Here is a 23,900-nt window from a genome sequence, read left to right on the forward strand (position 1 = left end):
AGAGCTGTGGCTGCTGCCCAGGTCTCTCCCAGGAGGAATCAGGAGCTCTTGGCAGTGCCAACATCATCCCAGCCATTGCAGGCACGTGCCTTAGGAAGGGCTCTGGTATGAGACAGGTAGCTGCCGTGCTCCCAGACCAGCCAGAGGCTTTGGAATGGGATAAAAGAAGGAAATGAGCCATTTTGGACACTGTTTAACAGAGACAGGCTCTGCAATGTGGTCTGGTGGTTGTTTATTCAACAAATTCTGGGGCAGGAACTGCCACAGGGGAAAGAAACAAAAACCATGAATCCAAATGTGATTGAGGGGTGGTTCCAGAATGACAAAGATCAGGGCAGGCTGGACTGTGGCTGAAGCTGCTGTGCAGAGTGGCTGTGCAGCTCCTCCTGAGGGTGGCCAGGCTCAGGCTGGAGGTGCTCAAGGGCTTCCCTGGACACTGATGCTGGGGAACCAGAGGATGGATGGCCCCATTCTGCAGAAGAGCAGCACAACCCCCTAATTTCTGTGCAATTAAATGGCCCAAGCATCAGCTGATGGAATTTCCATATTCCATGTACTTTCTGGATACAGGCACAAAGGATCAATGGAGTTGACTGTCGACCCTGCACTTTACTCAGAAGGATTCAATTCTGGAATTGAAGAATGTGACAAATTCCCAGGGAAAGGATAAGGGAATGTTGCTGTCCCTCCCCAGCTCTGCAGCCCTACCTGGTGTCCCTTCCCATCAGCTGGGAATGCAGGGCTGGCTCTGGTGGACAGAAGGGGAAGGATGCTCCCTGTGATCCCAAGCCTTTCCTGCCATCCAGAGGCACCAGCCCTGCAGGGATTTGGGAAATCACTGCCACCCTGTGCTGGGTGTGTCCCCAGGGATGAAGGTGTCCCATTCTTTGCAGGCAAGAGCTCCCTGAAAAGACCATGGAACTCATCTGCTGAGGCAAAGGAGAGGGAGTTCATTCCCTGGGGCCAAGGCCATGAGGGTGATTCCATGGGGAATAGAGGTGGGGAACAGCACTGAGCCCAGCTGCACTGCTTGGAGCCATGTGGATCCAGGAGGGAGGAGGAAAGCCATGCTGCAATGTGCTCCCTGCAGAGCATCCCACAAAAATCACCCAAGGCAATTCCTGTGCTCCCTTGTCCTGCAGGAATACAGCACCATGGGAAGGATGATGCTGTGGATATTGATTAATCAAGAGGCTCAAGGACTGCCCCTCAGCCACTTTCCTGGGGTCCTTCAGCAGAGCAGTGGAAGGGATCAGCAGACTCAGACCCCCGTGTCCATGGCAGGATCATCACTGTGGGCTTTTTTTTCTTTTGGCTCCTCAAACACCCTCTGGAGGGAGAGTCGGAGAGACCCCATGGAGCAGGGCCTCCTGCACCTCCCCAGCAAGAAGTATATGAAGGGTTTGATGGTGCTGTGGATGCAGGCGAGCAGGAAAACAACCTGGGAGGGCACAGCCATGTAACCGAGCTGCTGCAGGAAATTCCAGACGGTGAGGAGGAAAATGAAGAGCATAATGATCAAGATAACCATGTCGCGCCTCTGGAGTTGCTCCTGCTGGGATCCCCGCTTGGCCTTAATGAAATCGACTGTGCTGGAAATGAGCACGGGTGCAACAAAGAGGAGCAGGATGAGGATGTTCATGGAGATGAGAGCTGCCCTGCAGTGCTCCTGCCGCTGTGATGGGCACAGGAATGTCACCGTGGGAATGAGAGTGAAGAGAGCAAAGAAGGCCCAGTATTGGACACTGTCCACCACCCACACCAGGCGCTCAGGAAGCTCCCAGCAGCAGCAGAGCTTGCAGAACTTGTCCATGTACCACACATTGCTGCTGCGCATCAGCCGGTACAGCCCCCAGTACAGGGACACCGCTGACAGCTGGAAGAGGAAATTCAGGTACAGCAGGGGCAGGATAGGAGAGCAGGACAAGTCCTCCACCAGGAAGAGGAGGGCGGAGGGGACCGCAAGGAGGAGGAAGAGGAAGTCAATGACAGCCAGGTCAAAGATGCCAGCGTTCCCGATTTTCAGGCTGAGGAGGCCGATGACAGCCCCGTTCCCAGCCAGCCCACAGAGGCCGATGAGCAGGGTCACACTGTGTATGGCCACGCTGGTGACATCTGTCTCACAGAGATCATCTCCTTCAGGGGGTGAGGCAGGAGATGGGGACACGGTGGTCACCTCCATGGATGGACGCTGGGCAGGCAGTGGGATGTGGCCCCTGGCTGTGGTCAGAGTGGATGGGCAGTCAGTGCTTGGAGAATCCAGGGATGGACCATGTGGCTCCTCAGCAGCTGCCTGCAGTGGGAAGGATTCAGTGGGGAGGAGTGAGATGCGCAGGGGAGGAGGGCGGTGGAAATGGTGGCGGGGGAGAGGGAGGTGGGAGGGTTGGTCTGTTCGGCAGGAGGCTGATAAATAACATAGAGAATAAACATTTCAGTTCTTCTGAAGTTGTTCAAAAGCAAAGTGGCCAAAATTTAGAACGATGTGTTATAGATGGATAATGAGATAATTGGCTCTCACAGTTAAGGGATCAATACCGTGTGAATATTAAGAGAAGCTAGATTGATATATAATTATGTTATTGTAGTCTGTTGTTTAAATGTTTAGAACTATGTTCACCCCATAGTCCCCTTCTCTCCCCTCTGTAATGTTTCCATCAGAGAGCCTGAGTCATCTAGGACAGGCAGAAAGAAGGGGTGTACAAAAGCTTGTTGCTGGGGGGGGAAGAGGTGCAGCATGAGAACACCTGACCCTCGAGTCAAGTTGCAAGAGAGCAGGCTCCAGCAATAAACACAAAGAAGGGCTGACTGACAGACTTTGGGAGGGGCCAGGTTTAGCTGATGCAACCCCCAGGGTATCAGAGGTGAAGCATCCATCTTGAAGATCAGCCAGACACGTGGTGGGCAGCCGTGAGGGAAGCTCCCAGGCCTGCTTCTCCTTATTTATTCTTTTTGTTGCATTTTTTCTTTAAGGTTTATTAACCATCTAAAATTTTAAAAAGTGGATGGTTGTTTCTCAGAGGATGTAAAGACTGGCACACAGGATGACAAACATGGCAGGAACCAGTGCAGAAACAGATCAGGAGGCCTGCAGTGGTTTTGGGGTAAATTCTGGAACAGGAGGCAACAGTGCATGGCCAGAGGAAAAGTTCAAGCAAGGGCACCTTTAATATGGCAGCATTCATTGAATATGACCACCAGAGAGACACTGCTTAATAAACCTCCAGGATCATAAAATGACTTGCAGGAGGAGGTGGATGCATGGAAATGAGTTCTAGGAAAATGGTGTTTGTGTATTAGATAAGAAAAACTTTTTAATGCCTACATGTGGTTCTAATGGATTAACACCCTGTTGTAAAGTCTCACCATACACACAATACAAGGAGAGATCCCTCTGTGTCCTGTGCAGGTCAAGAATTCCTGCTTCCTCATGCTTTGCACTGTGTTAGAAAGTTTGTTCTGGCCCATTTCAGTATTAGGACACAGACGGGATGCACAGGAGGAGAGAGAGGAGCTGGGGAGGGCCCTGGGGTCAGCGGGAGAGGGTGGCAGGAACAGAGCAGCTGCTGCAGGAGAGGAAGGTGGGGTAGGGAGGAAGGCAAACATTCCACTGACCTGTTCCCTGTGGGGCAGCAGCAGGCAAAGGGCTCTGTGCAGATCAGCGGCGCTTCCTGGTACCTCTTGCTCCTTTGGGATCCATGTCCTAAAGCAGCTCCTGGCAGGTCAGGGACATGAAGGAGAAAGTGCCCAGGTCACCAGGAGCTCCTCACTCCTGCCCCACTGGCTCCTCTCTGTGCCCTGTCCTTGTGTTGCTCCTCCAGGCTCAGTGGGGTCATAGGGCAGGTGGAAGTTGTTTTACAGCTTTGGGTGTGTCAGAGCTCCACTCCCTCTCAATTATTTATCTTGAATTTTTTTTTTTCTTTGCCACAACGGAATTGGATTTTGTCAAAAGTCCACATGAAGAATTTTGCAAATGGCTCCTCATTTCCTTCTGATTAGAAACACTCCTTCCCTGCAGAATGTCCCGTACTCCAACCGCCTTCTCTCTCTCTCTACCATTCCGTGTTTCTCTTCCCTGAGGGGTCACTGTCTGTCCAGCAGCAGAGGGATGCTGGTGGTGCTGGTGGCACTGGAATGCTGCTGGCAGTGCTGGTAGTGCTGGTGAAGCATCTGGGTGCTTGTCAGAAACAGCTCCCATTCTGGGAAGAGCTCCAGAACCACTGCCAAAACCTCCCCTGTGCCCAAGGAAGCACAAATGAGGCAAGAACTCCCATTTTTGTCATTCTAGTGAAGGCTCACAGAGCCCAAGGGAAGGACAGCACTCAGTTGCTTGCAGCCAGGCTATCAGCACTTGGAGCCCACCCTGATTACTGCCAATGCCCTTGATGATGCAATGAAAGCTATCAGGGACCAGGGTGCTGTAAATCCCCTGCCAGCCCTTCACCAGAGCTGCTCCTCCTCCTACTCAGTCCTGGGAACACTTGGGCTTGTTTTTGTGCTTGTCTGATCCCTGACTGTCCCTCTGCCAGCAGGGACACTTTCCACTATCCCACGTTGCTCCAAACCCCATTCAGCCTGGCCTTGGACACTTCCAGGGATCCAGGGACAGCCAGAGCCTCTCTGGCCAATGTATGGAAAGGCATCAACACCCTCACAGGGAAGGATTTCTTCCCAATATCCAATCTGACCCCACCCTATTGTAGTGGGAAGTCATTCCCCCTTGTCCTGTCACTCCATGCCCTTGTCCAAAGTCCCTCTCCAACTCTCCTGGAGCCCCATCAGCTCCTGGATGATAAAGTGTTTGCCCTTGAAAGGATTGGGCTGGTGAGGGGATGTGAGATTGCATAGCTGGGGACACAAACACGGTGTCAGCAGGAAGAGAGGTGACAGTTCTGGTCCCAGGGCCAGCAGTTTCCAGCAGGAGCATCCCAGATCCCTGAGGCACATGCCAGCCTGGGTGGGAATCATCTCACCTCAGCTTTCTAGGAATTCCTTGGAATTCACTGTAGGCTGCTGTCAGACTCCCAATGGAGTGTAGAGGATGACTCAGATGAAACCTGCAACTTTCTAAGGATTAAAGCCAAGAGAGCAGCATGGATTTGCCTCTTCTCAGAAGAGATGACATTGCTGAAATCCGAAATCATCCCTCTGCTGTGTGCCAGTGCTCCAGCTCACACACAGAATTTATTCTTGCTTGAATCTTCTTGGAAACTGAATGGTGAAGGTCTGGTGCCACTTAAATTGTGGTATACAAGTGGGGAAACCACATTTGAAACAGAAATATAAGTTTAACAGCACATTTGTAGTTCAGGGTCATAAGGATCCACGTCAGGGGATGACAGGGGGCAAGTTCAGGCTGTTCAGAAGACAAGATTTTGGGGTTGAGGTTGCTATAAAATCGAACAGAAGCTGAGATGGAGCCAAAGCGCTTTGGGCACAGGTGTGGTTGCTGGGGCTCTCTGCTGTTGCTCATTTCCCGGGCAGAGTGAAGAGCAGCTGAGGAGCAGAGGCCTGAGCCCGTGGCAGCTCTGAGGCAGCTGCCTGTGTGTGAGAGCCCTGGGGAACACGAGGCAGCACGGAGAGCAGGGGCTGTGGCAGGAGCTGGGACAGAGCCCGCGCCGGGCGCCGCTCGGGCTCACCCCGCGGGCCGCGCTCCCCTTTCCCAAGGGACCATTCCAGGGAAGCTCCTGCAGATCCCGGCCCAGGGACAGCAGCTGGAGGCTGGGAGCTGAGGGGAGTGCGCTGCGGGGAAGTTCTGCAGGCTGCCAGAGGAAACAAGGTCAGACTCTTCTCTTCCACCTTGATCAGGGCCCCCTCATTGGGTGGAACCTGGTGATTGATTTTGGGGGCCCAACTGAGGTCTGTAGGGAATTGAAAGCTATAAACAGTGTGGGGAAAGGGAGGGAATATTGAAACAAGTGTTCTGCTGAAGGAATCCATCAGCTCAGTGACATCAACTGACACCTGAGAGTCCAGCTCAGATCCATCCCAAAGTCATTTGCTCTCTGATATCTCCATGGGCAATTCCTTCCTTCTCCACTTGTTTTCCTCCTCCAGCTGTGTCCTGTCCACAGCCAGGAAGGAGGTATCTCCCTGGCTTTTGTGCCAGGCAGCCCAGACCAGGCTCCCACATCCTAGTTGCCTTCTGTCCTGTCCCTCAGCCCTGCCTGTGCTGCTGCACATGGAAGCTGTGGCTGGGAAAAGATGGGAAAAGCCACGTTTGGGGGACAGCAGCGTTGCTCTGGTATCTCTGTGTGTCACCCCTCCAGCTGTGTGAGGGCAGAAGAAGCAGCAGAGGTGTCACCATGAGCACTTTGTCCCCTGGCACGGAGGGAGCCAGCCCTGCCTGCTGGAGCCAGCCCGGTGGGAAGGCATCCAAGGGGAGCTGGAATGAGGAGAGCCATGGCAACTGGAGCCAGTGTGACCACAGGCAGTGGAGCAAAGTGCCTGTCCCACTGCTGCTGCTGCTGCTGCTGTGCCTGTGTGGAATGGTGGGAATGGGGCTGTGCTCTGGCTTCTCGGCCAACAGCAGTGCCCTCCCTCTGATTCACTTCCTGGCTGGGAGCTGTGCAAAGGAACTCACCCCCTCTGTTAGTGTTTCCTTGCTGAGGCCTTTTGAGGATGTGCCGGTGCCAGGGCAACACAGGGGAGTCATCATCAAGTGGAATCATCATGAAACAGAGTCATCAGAATATAGAACATTAAAATATCCAAAGTTGGAAGGGACTCACAAGGATCATGGAATTCAGCTCCTGGCCCTGCACAGGACATCGCAACAATCCCAGCCTGTGCCTGAGAGCATTGTCCAAATGCTCCTTGAGCTCTGCCAGGCTGGTGCTGTGTGCAACAGGGGAACTCCTGCCTGGGGTGGATGCTGGATGTAATGAGGAATCATCATGGAATGCTTTGGGTTGTGTCCTGGTTTAGGGTAAATTTGGGCAGAAACCTCCAAATGGGATCCCTCTAGAAAACAAATTCAAGCAGCAGCTGGTACAGGAAAAGATTTCCTTAGAGAAATGTGGAAAAAAACTGTTTATTTAACAAACAAATTGTACACAAGCATAAAAAAATGAAAACAATATTAAACAATAAAATCCCTTGGTGTTCTGCAGAGGTGGCAAATTCAGCAAGTCCTTGTTGTGGAGTGTAGTTTGGCTCACTCAGTCTCTTATCAGTCCCCCTGGTGCTGGAAAATGCTGCGTCCCAGGCCCCGGTGGGCCACAGGTGTGAGCTCCCAGTGCTCTTCTGGGTTTTCAGTCCAGAGCAGGTTTGAACATTTCCAAGCAAAAGGAAAACCACAGTCCAGGGAACTTCTCAGCCTCAGCTAGTTCAAAAAATACCAAAAGCAAAGGAGAGCTGTCTGTTGCATGTCTGTGCTGCAGACAGCACGGTCTGGGAGCAGGAATGCGGAGGAGTGAGCGCAGCTTCTGAAAACAAACTGCTGCATCTGCTCTCCCCCTCTTTGCTCAAGAACCAGTCTGAAATGGGCAAAACCTATTTCTGGGCTAAACAGATGAATGGGGACACAATTCAGCATCATAAAGTCACCTCAGGACAAGTTGGAAGGAACAGGAGAGATCACCTCATTCCATCTCTCCTTCTTCCATGGGTAGGGACAACCAGGAAAGCTTTTGCTTTGAAGTCTTGCTCTTTTGAAAGGAAGCTCAGGTAGGGAGTGGCCTGGGTGACACTGGAGACAAGGAAGGTGCTGGGAAGCAGAAAAAGTACATGGAAGTATAATGGTCCTTCTGCACTTGCCTTGGGAGAAACGCCCTGGCTGAGTTGTTCTTCCCTGGACAAGAGGTTGCACCATGGAAAGCCTTTGCAATGGACAGGAAATGGGAGTCAGGGAGAGAAAACCCCTCTTTGACATCAAAGTGTCTTTTGTTAATTATTAACAACTCAGTTAATAAATGCTCTTTAACCTCACATGTGCCTCAAATCCTGACTCCACACATGGTTTTCACTCTCACTTCCCTTTCCAGAAGCAGTGGCACGTTGGTTTCCCCTGGATTTAAGGCAGTGGGAAAAGGAGGGACAACTTCCCCCTGAGCAAGAGCTGTGGCTGCTGCCCAGGTCTCTCCCAGGAGGAATCAGGAGCTCTTGGCAGTGCCAACATCATCCCAGCCATTGCAGGCACGTGCCTTAGGAAGGGCTCTGGTATGAGACAGGTAGCTGCCGTGCTCCCAGACCAGCCAGAGGCTTTGGAATGGGATAAAAGAAGGAAATGAGCCATTTTGGACACTGTTTAACAGAGACAGGCTCTGCAATGTGGTCTGGTGGTTGTTTATTCAACAAATTCTGGGGCAGGAACTGCCACAGGGGAAAGAAACAAAAACCATGAATCCAAATGTGATTGAGGGGTGGTTCCAGAATGACAAAGATCAGGGCAGGCTGGACTGTGGCTGAAGCTGCTGTGCAGAGTGGCTGTGCAGCTCCTCCTGAGGGTGGCCAGGCTCAGGCTGGAGGTGCTCAAGGGCTTCCCTGGACACTGATGCTGGGGAACCAGAGGATGGATGGCCCCATTCTGCAGAAGAGCAGCACAACCCCCTAATTTCTGTGCAATTAAATGGCCCAAGCATCAGCTGATGGAATTTCCATATTCCATGTACTTTCTGGATACAGGCACAAAGGATCAATGGAGTTGACTGTCGACCCTGCACTTTACTCAGAAGGATTCAATTCTGGAATTGAAGAATGTGACAAATTCCCAGGGAAAGGATAAGGGAATGTTGCTGTCCCTCCCCAGCTCTGCAGCCCGACCTGGTGTCCCTTCCCATCAGCTGGGAATGCAGGGCTGGCTCTGCGGGACAGAAGGGGAAGGATGCTCCCTGTGATCCCAACCCCTCTCCTGCCATCCAGAGGCACCAGCCCTGCAGGGATTTGGGAAATCACTGCCACCCTGTGCTGGGTGTGTCCCCAGGGATGAAGGTGTGCTATTCTTTGCAGGCAAGAGCTCCCTGAAAAGACCATGGAACTCATCTGCTGAGGCAAAGGAGAGGGAGTTCATTCCCTGGGGCCAAGGCCATGAGGGTGATTCCATGGGGAATAGAGCTGGGGAACAGCACTGAGCCCAGCTGCACTGCTTGGAGCCATGTGGATCCAGGAGGGAGGAGGAAAGCCATGCTGCAATGTGCTCCCTGCAGAGCATCCCACAAAAATCACCCAAGGCAATTCCTGTGCTCCCTTGTCCTGCAGGAATACAGCACCATGGGAAGGATGATGCTGTGGATATTGATTAATCAAGAGGCTCAAGGACTGCCCCTCAGCCACTTTCCTGGGGTCCTTCAGCAGAGCAGTGGAAGGGATCAGCAGACTCAGACCCCCGTGTCCATGGCAGGATCATCACTGTGGGCTTTTTTTTCTTTTGGCTCCTCAAACACCCTCTGGAGGGAGAGTCGGAGAGACCCCATGGAGCAGGGCCTCCTGCACCTCCCCAGCAAGAAGTATATGAAGGGTTTGATGGTGCTGTGGATGCAGGCGAGCAGGAAAACAACCTGGGAGGGCACAGCCATGTAACCGAGCTGCTGCAGGAAATTCCAGACGGTGAGGAGGAAAATGAAGAGCATAATGATCAAGATAACCATGTCGCGCCTCTGGAGTTGCTCCTGCTGGGATCCCCGCTTGGCCTTAATGAAATCGACTGTGCTGGAAATGAGCACGGGTGCAACAAAGAGGAGCAGGATGAGGATGTTCATGGAGATGAGAGCTGCCCTGCAGTGCTCCTGCCGCTGTGATGGGCACAGGAATGTCACCGTGGGAATGAGAGTGAAGAGAGCAAAGAAGGCCCAGTATTGGACACTGTCCACCACCCACACCAGGCGCTCAGGAAGCTCCCAGCAGCAGCAGAGCTTGCAGAACTTGTCCATGTACCACACATTGCTGCTGCGCATCAGCCGGTACAGCCCCCAGTACAGGGACACCGCTGACAGCTGGAAGAGGAAATTCAGGTACAGCAGGGGCAGGATAGGAGAGCAGGACAAGTCCTCCACCAGGAAGAGGAGGGCGGAGGGGACCGCAAGGAGGAGGAAGAGGAAGTCAATGACAGCCAGGTCAAAGATGCCAGCGTTCCCGATTTTCAGGCTGAGGAGGCCGATGACAGCCCCGTTCCCAGCCAGCCCACAGAGGCCGATGAGCAGGGTCACACTGTGTATGGCCACGCTGGTGACATCTGTCTCACAGAGATCATCTCCTTCAGGGGGTGAGGCAGGAGATGGGGACACGGTGGTCACCTCCATGGATGGACGCTGGGCAGGCAGTGGGATGTGGCCCCTGGCTGTGGTCAGAGTGGATGGGCAGTCAGTGCTTGGAGAATCCAGGGATGGACCATGTGGCTCCTCAGCAGCTGCCTGCAGTGGGAAGGATTCAGTGGGGAGGAATGAGATGTGCAGGGGAGGAGGGCGGTGGAAATGGTGGCGGGGGAGAGGGAGGTGGGAGGGTTGGTCTGTTCGGCAGGAGGCTGATAAATAACATAGAGAATAAACATTTCAGTTCTTCTGAAGTTATTCAAAAGCAAAGTGGCCAAAATTTAGAACGATGTGTTATAGATGGATAATGAGATAATTGGCTCTCACAGTTAAGGGATCAATACCGTGTGAATATTAAGAGAAGCTAGATTGATATATAATTATGTTATTGTAGTCTGTTGTTTAAATGTTTAGAACTATGTTCACCCCATAGTCCCCTTCTCTCCCCTCTGTAATGTTTCCATCAGAGAGCCTGAGTCATCTAGGACAGGTAGAAAGAAGGGGTGTACAGAAGCTTGTTGCTGGGGGGGGAAGAGGTGCAGCATGAGAACACCTGACCCTCGAGTCAAGTTGCAAGAGAGCAGGCTCCAGCAATAAACACAAAGAAGGGCTGACTGACAGACTTTGGGAGGGGCCAGGTTTAGCTGATGCAACCCCCAGGGTATCAGAGGTGAAGCATCCATCTTGAAGATCAGCCAGACACGTGGTGGGCAGCCGTGAGGGAAGCTCCCAGGCCTGCTTCTCCTTATTTATTCTTTTTGTTGCATTTTTTCTTTAAGGTTTATTAACCATCTAAAATTTTAAAAAGTGGATGGTTGTTTCTCAGAGGATGTAAAGACTGGCACACAGGATGACAAACATGGCAGGAACCAGTGCAGAAACAGATCAGGAGGCCTGCAGTGGTTTTGGGGTAAATTCTGGAACAGGAGGCAACAGTGCATGGCCAGAGGAAAAGTTCAAGCAAGGGCACCTTTAATATGGCAGCATTCATTGAATATGACCACCAGAGAGACTCCTCTGAATAAACCTCCATGATCATAAAAGGACTTGCAGGAGGAGGTGGATGCATGGAAATGAGTTCTAGGAAAATGGTTTTTATGTATTAGATAAGAAAACCTTTTTAATGCCTACATGTGGTTCTAATGGATTAACACCCTGTTGTAAAGTCTCACCATACACACAATACAAGGAGAGATCCCTCTGTGTCCTGTGCAGGTCAAGAATTCCTGCTTCCTCATGCTTTGCACTGTGTTAGAAAGTTTGTTCTGGCCCATTTCAGTATTAGGACACAGACGGGATGCACAGGAGGAGAGAGAGGAGCTGGGGAGGGCCCTGGGGTCAGCGGGAGAGGGTGGCAGGAACAGAGCAGCTGCTGCAGGAGAGGAAGGTGGGGTAGGGAGGAAGGCAAACATTCCACTGACCTGTTCCCTGTGGGGCAGCAGCAGGCAAAGGGCTCTGTGCAGATCAGCGGCGCTTCCTGGTACCTCTTGCTCCTTTGGGATCCATGTCCTAAAGCAGCTCCTGGCAGGTCAGGGACATGAAGGAGAAAGTGCCCAGGTCACCAGGAGCTCCTCACTCCTGCCCCACTGGCTCCTCTCTGTGCCCTGTCCTTGTGTTGCTCCTCCAGGCTCAGTGGGGTCATAGGGCAGGTGGAAGTTGTTTTACAGCTTTGGGTGTGTCAGAGCTCCACTCCCTCTCAATTATTTATCTTGAATTTTTTTTTTTCTTTGCCACAACGGAATTGGATTTTGTCAAAAGTCCACATGAAGAATTTTGCAAATGGCTCCTCATTTCCTTCTGATTAGAAACACTCCTTCCCTGCAGAATGTCCCGTACTCCAACCGCCTTCTCTCTCTCTCTACCATTCCGTGTTTCTCTTCCCTGAGGGGTCACTGTCTGTCCAGCAGCAGAGGGATGCTGGTGGTGCTGGTGGCACTGGAATGCTGCTGGCAGTGCTGGTAGTGCTGGTGAAGCATCTGGGTGCTTGTCAGAAACAGCTCCCATTCTGGGAAGAGCTCCAGAACCACTGCCAAAACCTCCCCTGTGCCCAAGGAAGCACAAATGAGGCAAGAACTCCCATTTTTGTCATTCTAGTGAAGGCTCACAGAGCCCAAGGGAAGGACAGCACTCAGTTGCTTGCAGCCAGGCTATCAGCACTTGGAGCCCACCCTGATTACTGCCAATGCCCTTGATGATGCAATGAAAGCTATCAGGGACCAGGGTGCTGTAAATCCCCTGCCAGCCCTTCACCAGAGCTGCTCCTCCTCCTACTCAGTCCTGGGAACACTTGGGCTTGTTTTTGTGCTTGTCTGATCCCTGACTGTCCCTCTGCCAGCAGGGACACTTTCCACTATCCCACGTTGCTCCAAACCCCATTCAGCCTGGCCTTGGACACTTCCAGGGATCCAGGGACAGCCAGAGCCTCTCTGGCCAATGTATGGAAAGGCATCAACACCCTCACAGGGAAGGATTTCTTCCCAATATCCAATCTGACCCCACCCTATTGTAGTGGGAAGTCATTCCCCCTTGTCCTGTCACTCCATGCCCTTGTCCAAAGTCCCTCTCCAACTCTCCTGGAGCCCCATCAGCTCCTGGATGATAAAGTGTTTGCCCTTGAAAGGATTGGGCTGGTGAGGGGATGTGAGATTGCATAGCTGGGGACACAAACACGGTGTCAGCAGGAAGAGAGGTGACAGTTCTGGTCCCAGGGCCAGCAGTTTCCAGCAGGAGCATCCCAGATCCCTGAGGCACATGTCAGCCTGGGTAGGAATCATCTTGGAATTCACTGTAGGCTGCTGAAATCAGGAAAGCTCTTGCATTGAAATCTTTGCTTTTTTGAAAGGAAGCTCAGGTAGGGAGTGGCCTGGGTGACACTGGAGACAAGGAAGGTGCTGGGAAGCAGAAAAAGTACATGGAAGTATAATGGTCCTCCTGCACTTGCCTTGGGAGAAACGCCCTGGCTGAGTTGTTCTTCCCTGGACAAGAGGTCCCACCATGGAAAGTCTTTGCAATGGACAGGAAAAGGGAGTCAGGGAGAGAAAAACCCTCTTAGATATACAAGACTCTTCTGTTAATTATTAACAACTCTGGTAATAAATGCTCCTTAGCTGTTAAACCTCAAGTGTGCCTCCAAAGCCTGACTCCACACATGGTTTTCACTTTCACTTCCCTTTCCAGAAGCAGTGGCACGTTGGTTTCCCCTGGTTTTAAGGCAGTGGGAAAAGGAGGGACAACTTCCCCCTGAGCAAGAGCTGTGGCTGCTGCCCAGGTCTCTCCCAGGAGGAATCAGGAGCTCTTGGCAGTGCCAACATCATCCCAGCCATTGCAGGCACGTGCCTTAGGAAGGGCTCTGGTATGAGACAGGTAGCTACCGTGCTCCCAGACCAGCCAGAGGCTTTGGAATGGGATCAAAGAAGGAAATGAGCCATTTTGGACACTGTTTAACAGGCACAGGCTCTGCAGGGAAGCCTGGTTGTTGTTTATTCTGCAAATTCAGAGGCTGGGACACCCACAGTGGAAAGAAACAAAAACCATGAATCCAAATGTGATTGAGGGGTGGGTACAGAATGACAAAGATCAGGACAGGCTGGACTGTGGCTGAAGCTGCTGTGCAGAGTGGCTGTGCAGCTCCTCCTGAGGGTGGCCAGGCTCAGGCTGGAGGTGCTCAAGGGCTTCCCTGGACACTGATGCTGGGGAACCAGCGGATGGATGGCCCCATTCTGCAGAAGAGCAGCACAACCCCCTAATTTCTGTGCAATTACATGGTCCAAGCATCTGGTGATGGGAATTTCCATATTCCATGTACTTTCTGGATACAGGCACAAAGAATCAATGGTGTTCCCTATCGACCCTGCACTTTACTCAGAAGGATTCAATTCTGGAATTGAAGAATGTGACAAATTCCCAGGGAAAGGATAAGGGAATGTTGCTGTCCCTCCCCAGCTCTGCAGCCCGACCTGGTGTCCCTTCCCATCAGCTGGGAATGCAGGGCTGGCTGTGCTGCACAGAAGGGGAAGGATGCTCCCTGTGATCCCAACCCCTCTCCTGCCATCCAGAGGCACCAGCCCTGCAGGGATTTGGGAAATCACTGCCACCCCGTGCTGGGTGTGTCCCCAGGGATGAAGGTGTCCCATTCTTTGCAGGCAAGAGCTCCCTGAAAAGACCATGGAACTCATGTGCTGAGGCAAAGGAGAGGGAGTTAATTCCCTGGGGCTGAGGCCATGAGGGTGATTCCATGGGGAATAGAGCTGGGGAACAGCACTGAGCCCAGCTGCACTGCTTGGAGCCATGTGGATCCAGGAGGGAGGAGGAAAGCCATGCTGCAATGTGCTCCCTGCAGAGCATCCCACAAAAATCACCCAAGGCAATTCCTGTGCTCCCTTGTCCTGCAGGAATACAGCACCATGGGAAGGATGATGCTGTGGATATTGATTAATCAAGAGGCTCAAGGACTGCCCCTCAGCCACTTTCCTGGGGTCCTTCAGCAGAGCTGTGGAAGGGATCAGCAGGCTCACATCCCCGTGTCCCTGGGGCATCATTGCTGTGGTCAGTTTTTTCTTTCTACTCCTCAAAGACCCTCTGGAGGGAATCCCTGAGAGATCTCATTCTACAGAGCCTCCAGCAGCTTGCCATGGAGCAGGGTCTTGTGCACCTCCCTGCCAAGAAGTAGATGAAGGGTTTGATGCTGCTGTTGATGCAGGTGAGCAGGAAAACAACGTGGGATGACACAGCGATGTAACCGAGCTGCTGCAGGAAATTGCAGAGGCTGATGATGAGAGTGAGGAGCACAGTGAGGAAGGTAACGATGTCGCGCCTCTTGGGCTGCTGCTGGGAGCCTCGCTTGGCCTTAATGAAATCGATTGTGCTGGAAATGAGCACAGGTGCAGCCAAGAGGAGCAGGATGATGGTGTTCATGGAGATGAGAGCTGCCCTGCAGTGCTCCTGCTGGTGTGATGGGCACAGGAATGTCACCGTGGGAATGACAGTGAAGAGAGCAAAGAAGCCATAGGATTTGACACCATTTGCCACCAACCACATGCGCTCGGGAGGGTTCCAGTGGCAGCACAACTTCCATACCTTGTACATATACGGCACAGGGCTGTTGACCATCAGCCAGAACAGCGCCCAGTAATAGGAGACCACTGACAGCTCAAAAAAAACTGCATGTACAGCCTGGGCATGATATGAGAGCAGGACACATCCTCCACCAGGAAGAGGAGGGCAGAGAGGACTGTGAAGAGAAGGAAGAGGAAGTCGGTGACAGCCAAGCCAAAGATGCCAGAGTTCCTGCTTTTCAGGCTGAGGAGGCCGATGACAGCCCCGTTCCCAGCCAGCCCACAGAGGCAGATGAGCAGGGTCACACTGTGTATGGCCACATTTGTCACATCTGTCTCACACAGATCTTTTCCTTCATTGGGTGGTGCAGGAGATGGGCACACGGTGCTCACCTCCATGGATGGATGCTGGGCAGGCAGTGGGATGTGGCCCCTGGCTGTGGTCAGAGTGGATGGGCAGTCAGTGCTTGGAGAATCCAGGGATGGACCATGTGGCTCCTCTGCAGCTGCCTGCAGTGGGACGGGTTCAGTGGGGAGGAGTGAGATGTGCAGGGGAGGAGGGTGATGGAAAATTTGGGGTGTGAGAGGGAGTTGGGAGGGTTGGGCTGTTTGGCAGGAGATTGATAAATGAGAGACAATAAACATTTTCACCTCCCCTGAAGTTGCTTAAAGATTAACAGGGCAGAAAGATACAAGGATATATAGGTGTGGACACAGGATGATAAACGTGGCTGGAAGCACAGGGGACAGTGATAAGGAGGCCCACAGTAATTTGGGGTAATTTCTGTAACAAGAAGCAAGAGCACATGGCCAAAGGAAAAGTTCAAGGCAAGGTCACCTTTAATATCAGAGCACTCAGGGAATATGAACTTCAGAGACCCCTCTGAATGAACCTCCTTGAGCATCAAAAGTTGTTCAGTGGGAAGTGGGTGCCTGGAAATGAGTTATAGGAAAATGGTGCTTATGTACTAGACAAGAACAATTTTTTAATGTCTACGTATGGCTATAGTGGATAAAAACCCTGTTGTAAAGTCTCACAATACAGACAGAAATAAGGAGAGATCCTACTCCTTGTCCTGCTGCCTAATATTTCACTTGGTAACACTGTTAGTTGTGTTAGGAACTTTGGTATCACTCCTCATCCATGCCATGCCATCCCGATGTGTTCCCAGTCCCTGGCCACTCCCTGGCTGCAGGTGTGGCCTGTTGGGCTCTGCTGCTGTCCAGTGGGAGATTTGGGATTGGTGGCACCCAGAGCCCTCCTGGCCCCTCCAGCCCCTGTGTGCCTGATGCCTTGGGCTGGCTCCCTAGAACAGAGGCCAGAGCAGGTGAAGAGAATAAAAGGAGGCATTGATGAAAGGCCTTCAAAAGGTTCACCCTGGGCACTCCAAGCCATCCCTGTAGTGCCTCTAGTTTGTGTCCAAAGGAGGCTGGGGGGCTGGACACCAGGGATGGAGCTGGGGAGGGGAATCTCCAAGAGAAACACGGCCCCAAAGCCTTCCAGGGCAGCCTGGGGTGAGCAGCCCGTGGGGAGGGACTGGAGCCTCAGGCACGGGGCTGGGAGGGATGGGAAGGACGGGAGGGGGGTGGGCTGCATGGGGAGTGGGATGGGAGGGTGGTGTGGGAGGGCTGGGACATGATGGAGCTGCTGGGAAGATGTGGTGGGAAGGTGTGGGGTGTGGTGGGGCTGGAGAGAAGGTGTGGGTGTGGTGGGGCTGGTGACCTCAGGGAAGCCCCAGGGAGGGGGGTGATGCCCCGTGGAGCCCATGGTGACAAGCACAGGTGTCACCCTGCTCCTGGAAGGGGGTGGCTGTGCTGAGGAGCACGGCCTCCTCCTCTCCTTGCTGCTGCACCACCTGAGCCTGCTGAGGGAGCAGCTGCAGGCAGTGGAGAGGAAGAATTTCTGAAGGCAGAGACACCTTTGCTCCTGGCTGACAAAATTGAAAAGTAAAGATCTCTGGGGAGATCTCTGCTGTGACACTGACAGAGCACTCGGGGTGGGGAATGCTGAGCCCCTGGGCCATCGTGTCTGTGCCAGCTCAGCTCTGGGGATCATGGTTGCTCCAGGCAGCACAAGCCATGGCTGTGTCCCTGCAGACACCAAGACACTGAAGTCTTACAGGAAATCGTGTTAGCCTAATAACAATTTTGAGTCAAAATTGTGAACATCTTGGAAATTTATTTGCCATAGATATGTCCAAAGAAACAACAATTTCCAGGCATTTTTATACACTATAATATCCAAGATTTTTTTATAGATACTCCCTAAAGTGCTCCCAAGATATTATATAATGATATCAGTGTTTTGTTTGTTTTAATTATTCCCAGAATATGCAGTCTCTCTTTGTTTAATGGATAACTGTCGGGTCCGGCTGTCTGTCTCTGCCCCGACACGGGTAGGGTGGTTCTTTGGTGGGCACGATGCAAAGGACGAGTCTGGACTCTTCAGCTTTCGGTCTTCAGGTTGTTTATTATTTCTTATCTACAAAAATTTTCTGTCTGCCCAACAGAGGTCTGATCTGCAGGCAGTCACAGGCACTCTCTGACCACCCACGGGGCGGTCATGTCTTTTTATACTAAAACCTACGTATACAATATTTACCTTTATTTCCCAATGCTTTTCACCCATGTTGGCAAGTGCACTTTCACTAGAAACCAATCCCCAAGTGCCAACATCATCACAGGAGATGGAGGACAAGAAGAAGAAAGAAGAAGGACAAGACACGCCCTGATCCCTCCATCTTGTCTCCATAACCCCCCTGTACCAAAAACCTTAAAGTCTATATCTCACCCTCTAAATGTGTCTCTTTTACACCTTGTATTCTAAAGTGATTCTCTTGTCCTCAGACTCTTGTTACTTCTGTGGATGGATCAAAATCAAGCCACCAAACACTCTTGGCAACATTCCAGGGTTTTCGAGACCCCCAAGGGTTCTCCTGGCATCTCTGGACATCGGGAACGATGTGCTGAGATCCCACAGATAACCCAGGTTTTTTCCAGGTAAACGGTGTTTTATTGGCAGTGCTTCAAGGCTGGTGAAGGACATCCATGCCCTGTCTCCCTGCATTGTCAATGGGCAAGATGGAGGGGCTGGGGGAAAAAAGGTGATTTAAAGCTTTATTTTACTTCTCATTACCATCTTCTGAATCTGTTAATAATAAATTTACTTGATACCAGAAAATTTGACCCGTTTTTTTGCAAAGAGTGTTTTTTCTCCCAGTCCTCATCTCAACTCATGATTCCTTTGTTAAGTTTTGTTTCCCTCTCCTTTGCCCAGCTGAGAGCAGGAGAAGGTGAGTGAACGGCCCGTGGCAAACCACGACAGGCTTGCAGCAGGTTATCAGCATCAGAGCCCACATTTCTTACTGCCAGTAGCCTTGAGGATGCAATAAAAGCCAATAGAGTCCAGATGTTGGGGTGCTGTGGTGTCCCTTCCAGCCCTTCAGCAGAGCTCCTCCTCCTCCTCTTCAGTCTTGGGAATACTTGTGGTTGTCTTTTCCTGATCTCACCCTTTTGCAAGCAGGGACACCTTCAACTAGACAGGGCTGCTTCAAACCCCATCCAGCCTGGCCTGGAACACCTCCAGAGATGGGGAGGCTAGAGCATCTCTGGGAACCTGTGCCAGGGCCTCTGCACCCTCACAGGGAGGAATTTCTTCCCAATATTGCCCCTAACCCTGTTCTCTGGCAGTGGGAAGCCATTCCCCCTTGTCCTGTCATTTCCGGCCATTGTCCAAAGCCTCTCCATTTCTTGGAGCCTCTTTAGGCCTGGAAGGGGCTCTAAGGTCTCCCTGAAGCCTTCCCTTCTCCAGGCTGAACACCCCCAGCTCAGAGACCTCAGAGAAGCCCCAGGGAGGGGGTTGATGTCCCATGGAGCCCATGGTGACAAACACAGATGTCACCGTGCTCCTGGAAGGGGGTGGCTGTGCTGAGGAGCACGGACGCCTTCTCCCCTTGGAGCTGCACCATCCCAGCCTGCTGAGGGAGGCCAAAGCCAGGGCAGAGGAAGAATTTGTGAAGGCACAAAAGCACCAGCAAGGAAATCAGTAAAAAAAAAGGTTTAATATTAAGCACCAGCACACCAAAGTGCTGTCCCTGTGTGTGTGTTTGTGTGTGAGTGCAAGGCCAGGTGACAAAAGGACAGCGAGGGTAAGGAATAAAAGGAAAATGGCTTAAAAGCTTTAGAGCACTCCAACTTAACAGCACTTCAGTTACACCTTAAACTGAGCCATTTAACAGAGGAACATCACTTAGCAGCATTTAACCTTATTTATGCCTGATCCTTGCTTCCAGGCCTGCCCCAATCAGATGTCTCAGGCACTAAGAGAGCTGGGAGAGCAGCATTTCTGGCACATTTGCCAGAGCAGATGCAGACGTGTGTGCACACAGGCAGCCAGGCAGGCAGAGTCAGTGCAAGGTCCCTGTGAGCAATTGCCCTGGCAGGCAGTGAAATGCTCCCTGCGGATCCCTTTGCATCTCCTGCCTGTGCCAAGGGCTGGGCCTGGAGCCCTGGGGGGCTGGGCCCAGGAGCCGTGGGCGTTCGGGGATCAGCCGAGGGCAGCAGACGGGAGAGATCCCAGCTGGGAGAGGCCCCGGTGCCAGGGAGCTCCTGCTCAGCGCTGCTGGGCCCGGGAGAGCTCCAAGGGTCTCCTTTGGGGCCGCTGCTCCCAGGGCCCCAAGGGATGGGCGTCACTGCCAGCAATGCTTCACCCTGGCCACGCTTGGGGCCGGCAGCTTCCTGTGACAGTGGCAGAGCAGGGATGCTGTGGCATCCAGGGCACTCCAGTAATTTCCAAGGCTGTTGATAAAAGCCCAGGAGGCCGTTGGACAGCAGCAGCTCCTGGGAGCAGAGGGTGTTTCTGATCAGCGCCACAGGAGCTGAGCCCAGGGGCTGCTCCTCCAGGCTGAGGCCTCACAAGCACGGATCAGAGCCCAGAGCGGCCTGGAAAGGAGCTGGGGATGCACCAGCACAGGCAGGGTGATCCTGTGGGTATTTAATGATCAGGAGACTCAAGGAATCTCTCAGCCACTGTCCCGGGGTCCTAGAGCAGTGCAGTGGAAGGAAACAACAGGCTCAGACCCCCGTGTTCACAACAGGATCATTTCCAGAGGCAGTGTTTAGTTTTGGCTCCTCAAACACCCTGTGGATTGCCCTCCTTAGGGACTGCATGGAGGAGTGCTTCCTGCAGCTCTCCATGGAGCAGTGTCTCCAGCAGCTCCTCATGGACCAGTCTCTCTTCCAGCTCCCCACCAAGAAGTAGATGAAGGGTTTGATGCTGCTGTGGATGCAGGTGAGCAGGAAAACCACCTGGGCGGGTACAGCCATGTAACCGAGCTGCTGCAGAAGAAACCAGAGACTGAGGGGCAGACTGAAGAGTGCAATGAGAAAGACAACAATGTCGAGCCTCTTGTTCTGCTGCTGCTGGGAGCCAGTCTTGAGATGAATGAAGAGGATTGTGCTGGAGATGACCATGGGTGTAGCAAATAGGAAGAGGTTGAGGGTGTACATGGATGTGAGGGCCACCTGGCATTGCTCCTGCTCGTGTGACTGGCACAGGGAAGTCACTGTAGGATTGACAGCGGTGACAACAAAGAACAAGGCCCAGAACAGGGCACTCATTATCACCCACAATAGGTGCTCAGAAACTTGTCCAACACAGAAAAACAGGCAGAGGATGGACCTGCACCTCTCGATGCTGATGAACATCAGCTGGAAAAGCCCCATAGTGTAGGTGAACATTGACAGCTGGGAAAGCAAGCTTAAATACATTGGGGGCATTATAGTAAAGCAGGAAATGTCCTCCAGCAGAAAGAGCAGGGTGGAGGGGACCATGAAAATGAGGAAGAGGAAGTCGATGCTGGCCTGGTTGAATGCCACAAAGTCAGTGATGGCATTAATTTGGAGGAGCCAGAGGAAAGCCCCATTCCCAACCAGCCCACAGAGGCCGATGAGCAGGGTCACAAAGTGCACGGCCACGCTGGAGACATTGATCTCACACGGAGCAGGTGTGTCAGTTGGTGAGGTGAAAAGAGGGGACACGGTGCTCACCTCCATGGATGGACGCTGGGCAGGCAGTGGGATGTGGCCCCTGGCTGTGGTCAGAGTGGATGGGCAGTCAGTGCTTGGAGAATCCAGGGATGGACCATGCAGCTCCTCAGCAGCTGCCTGCAGTGGGAAGGATTCAGTGGGGAGGAGTGAGATGTGCAGGGGAGGAGGGCGGTGGAAATGGTGGGGTGGGAGAGGGAGGTGGGAGGTTTGGTCTGGTTAGAAAGAGGCTGATAAATAACATAGAGAATAAACATTTTCAGTTCTTCTGAAGTTGTTCCAAAGCAAAGTGGCCAAAATTTTAAAGGATGTCTTATAGATGGATAATGAGATGACTGGCTCTCACAGTTAAGGGATGAATACTGTGTGAATATTAAGAGAAGCTTTATTGATATATAATTATGTTATTGTAGTCTGTTGTTTAGATGTCCCCTGTTCACCCCATAGTCCCCTTCTCTCCCCTCTGTACTGTTTCCATCAGAGAGCCTAAGTCATCTAGGACAGGTAGAAAGAAGGGGTGTACAAAAGCTTGTTGCTGGGGGGGGAAGAGGTGCAGCATGAGAACACCTGACCCTCGAGTCAAGTTGCAAGAAAGCAGGCTCCAGCAATAAACACAAAGAAGGGCTGAGTGACAGACTTTGGGAGGGGCCAGGTTTAGCTGATGCAACCCCCAGGGTATCAGAGGTGAAGCATCCATCTTGAAGATCAGCCAGACACGTGGTGGGCAGCCATGAGGGAAGCTCCCAGGCCTGCTTCTGATTATTTAGTCCTTTTGTTGCATTTTTTGTTAAGGTTTAATGAACATTTCGAAATTTAAAAAGTGGGCAGTGCTTTCTCACAGGATGTAAAGGCTGGCACACAGGATGACAAACATGGTAGGAACCAGTGCAGAAACAGATAAGGAGGCCTGCAGTTGTTTTGGGGTAAATTCTGGAACAAGAGGCAACAGTGCATGGCCAGAGGAAAAGTTCAAGGCAAGGGCACCTTCAATATGGCAGCATTCATTGAATATGGCCACCAGAGAGACCGTGCTTAATGAACCTCCAGGATCATGAAAGGACTTGCAAGAGGAGGTGGATGCATGGAAATGAGTTCTAGGAAAATGGTGTTTATGTATTAGATAAGAAAAACTTTTCAATGCCTACATGTGGTTCTAATGGATTAATACCCTGTTGTAAAGTCTCACCATACACACAATACAAGGAGAGATCCCTCTGTGTCCTGTGCAGGTCAAGAATTCCTGCTTCCTCATGCTCTGCATTGTGTTAGAAAGTTTGTTCTGGCCCATTTCAGTATTAGGACACAGATGGGATGCACAGGAGAAGAGAGAGGAGCTGGGGAGGGCCCTGGGGTCAGCGGGAGAGGGTGGCAGGAACAGAGCAGCTGCTGCAGGAGAGGAAGGTGGGGTAGGGAGGAAGGCAAACATTCCACTGACCTGTTCCCTGTGGGGCAGCAGCAGGCAAAGGGCTCTGTGCAGATCAGCGGCGCTTCCTGGTACCTCTTGCTCCTTTGGGATCCATGTCCTAAAGCGGCTCCTGGCAGGTCAGGGACATGAAGGAGAAAGTGCCCAGGTCTCCAGGAGCTCCCCATTCCCGTCCTGCTGGCTCCTCTCTGTGCCCTGTCCTCATGTTGTTTCCCAGGGCTCAGTGGAGTCACAGGGGGAGAGGGGTATTCGAAAATTGCAACTTTGCCTACTTCAGAAATTCAGTTTCTCTGAGTTATTTATGTTGGGCGTGGGTTTTGTTTTTTTTTTTCCCCTACAGCGGAAGTGGCTTTTGTCAGAAGCTCTACATGAAGATTTTTCTGATTGGTTCCTCTTTATCTCCTGAGTAGAAACACTCCTTCCCTGCAGAGTGTCCCATTCTCCCACTTCCTTTCCTGTCGAGATCGGTTTCTACCATTCCTCATTACTCTTCCTGAGGTTACATGGTCCCTACAGCAGCAGAGGGATGCTGGTGGTGCTGGTGGCACTGGAATGCTGGCAGTGCTGGCAGTGTGGGTGAGGCAGCTGGGTGCTTCTCAGAAACAGCTCCAGTTCTGGGAAGGGCTCTGAGATCAGTGCAAAAACACGCTCTGGTCCCGAGGAAGCACAGTTGAGCTGCTTCCTCCTCCTATTCTGATCCCATCCTTATCCCTGCTCCCCATCCCCATCCCCATCCCTATCTCCACCCCTCTCTCTATCCTCACCCCATCCTATCACATCCCACAGGTTTCCCAGACAGAGCCGTTCCCTACTTTGAGCGTGGCCTGTCAGGCTCTGCTCTCCTCCAGTGGGGAGATTTGGGATTGCCGGCATCCAGACCCCCTCCATCCTGCTCCGAGCCTCTCCTGACCCCTCTGAAACCACCTGCAACACCCCAGACCATCCCCAGGGCCCCCTTTTCACGCCCAAGGAGCCCCGATCCAGCCCTGATCCTTTTGGGACACGCGGCAGTGTCCCTGCTTGTTGCAGTGTGATGCCATTTCCTGTTTCACCTTTCCCAACCCCCCAGGTGTGCCAACCTCTCCGTTCCCCTCCCCCTTTGCCCTCCTGCTGAGAGCTGTCCATCAATCTTAA

At 52.3% G+C, this 23,900-nt stretch overlaps 3 protein-coding genes across 3 annotated transcripts; all 3 read right to left on the minus strand.

The window, feature by feature from the left end:
* Positions 1 to 795: 795 nt before the first annotated feature.
* LOC139590576 (mas-related G-protein coupled receptor member A7-like) lies at positions 796 to 2,349 on the minus strand. The gene has a single exon (XM_071428291.1). The coding sequence runs from the start codon at positions 2,180 to 2,182 to the stop codon at positions 1,262 to 1,264; it is 921 nt and encodes a 306-aa protein (XP_071284392.1). The 5' UTR covers positions 2,183 to 2,349; the 3' UTR covers positions 796 to 1,261.
* A 4,987-nt stretch (positions 2,350 to 7,336) lies between these two features.
* On the minus strand, positions 7,337 to 10,368 carry LOC139590562 (mas-related G-protein coupled receptor member A7-like). Its single transcript, XM_071428275.1, has one exon. The coding sequence runs from the start codon at positions 10,233 to 10,235 to the stop codon at positions 9,315 to 9,317; it is 921 nt and encodes a 306-aa protein (XP_071284376.1). The 5' UTR covers positions 10,236 to 10,368; the 3' UTR covers positions 7,337 to 9,314.
* A 3,315-nt stretch (positions 10,369 to 13,683) lies between these two features.
* Positions 13,684 to 15,911, minus strand: LOC139590564 (mas-related G-protein coupled receptor member D-like). The gene is given in 2 exon segments (XM_071428278.1): positions 13,684 to 15,403; positions 15,406 to 15,911. Coding segments are annotated over 2 exon segments (891 nt in total). The 5' UTR covers positions 15,698 to 15,911; the 3' UTR covers positions 13,684 to 14,804.
* Between the last annotated feature and the right edge of the window lie 7,989 nt (positions 15,912 to 23,900).

The sequence above is a fragment of the Agelaius tricolor genome, unplaced genomic scaffold (assembly GCF_023055355.1).
Source record: "Agelaius tricolor isolate 1412-34295 unplaced genomic scaffold, bAgeTri1.0.p SCAF_5, whole genome shotgun sequence".
Classification (NCBI taxonomy): domain Eukaryota; kingdom Metazoa; phylum Chordata; class Aves; order Passeriformes; family Icteridae; genus Agelaius; species Agelaius tricolor.

Excerpts from the sequence above, each read along its gene's own strand:
- LOC139590576 (XM_071428291.1), bottom strand. The coding sequence starts at position 2,182 with ATGGAGGTGACCACCGTGTCCCCATCTCCTGCCTCACCCCCTGAAGGA.
- LOC139590562 (XM_071428275.1), bottom strand. The coding sequence starts at position 10,235 with ATGGAGGTGACCACCGTGTCCCCATCTCCTGCCTCACCCCCTGAAGGA.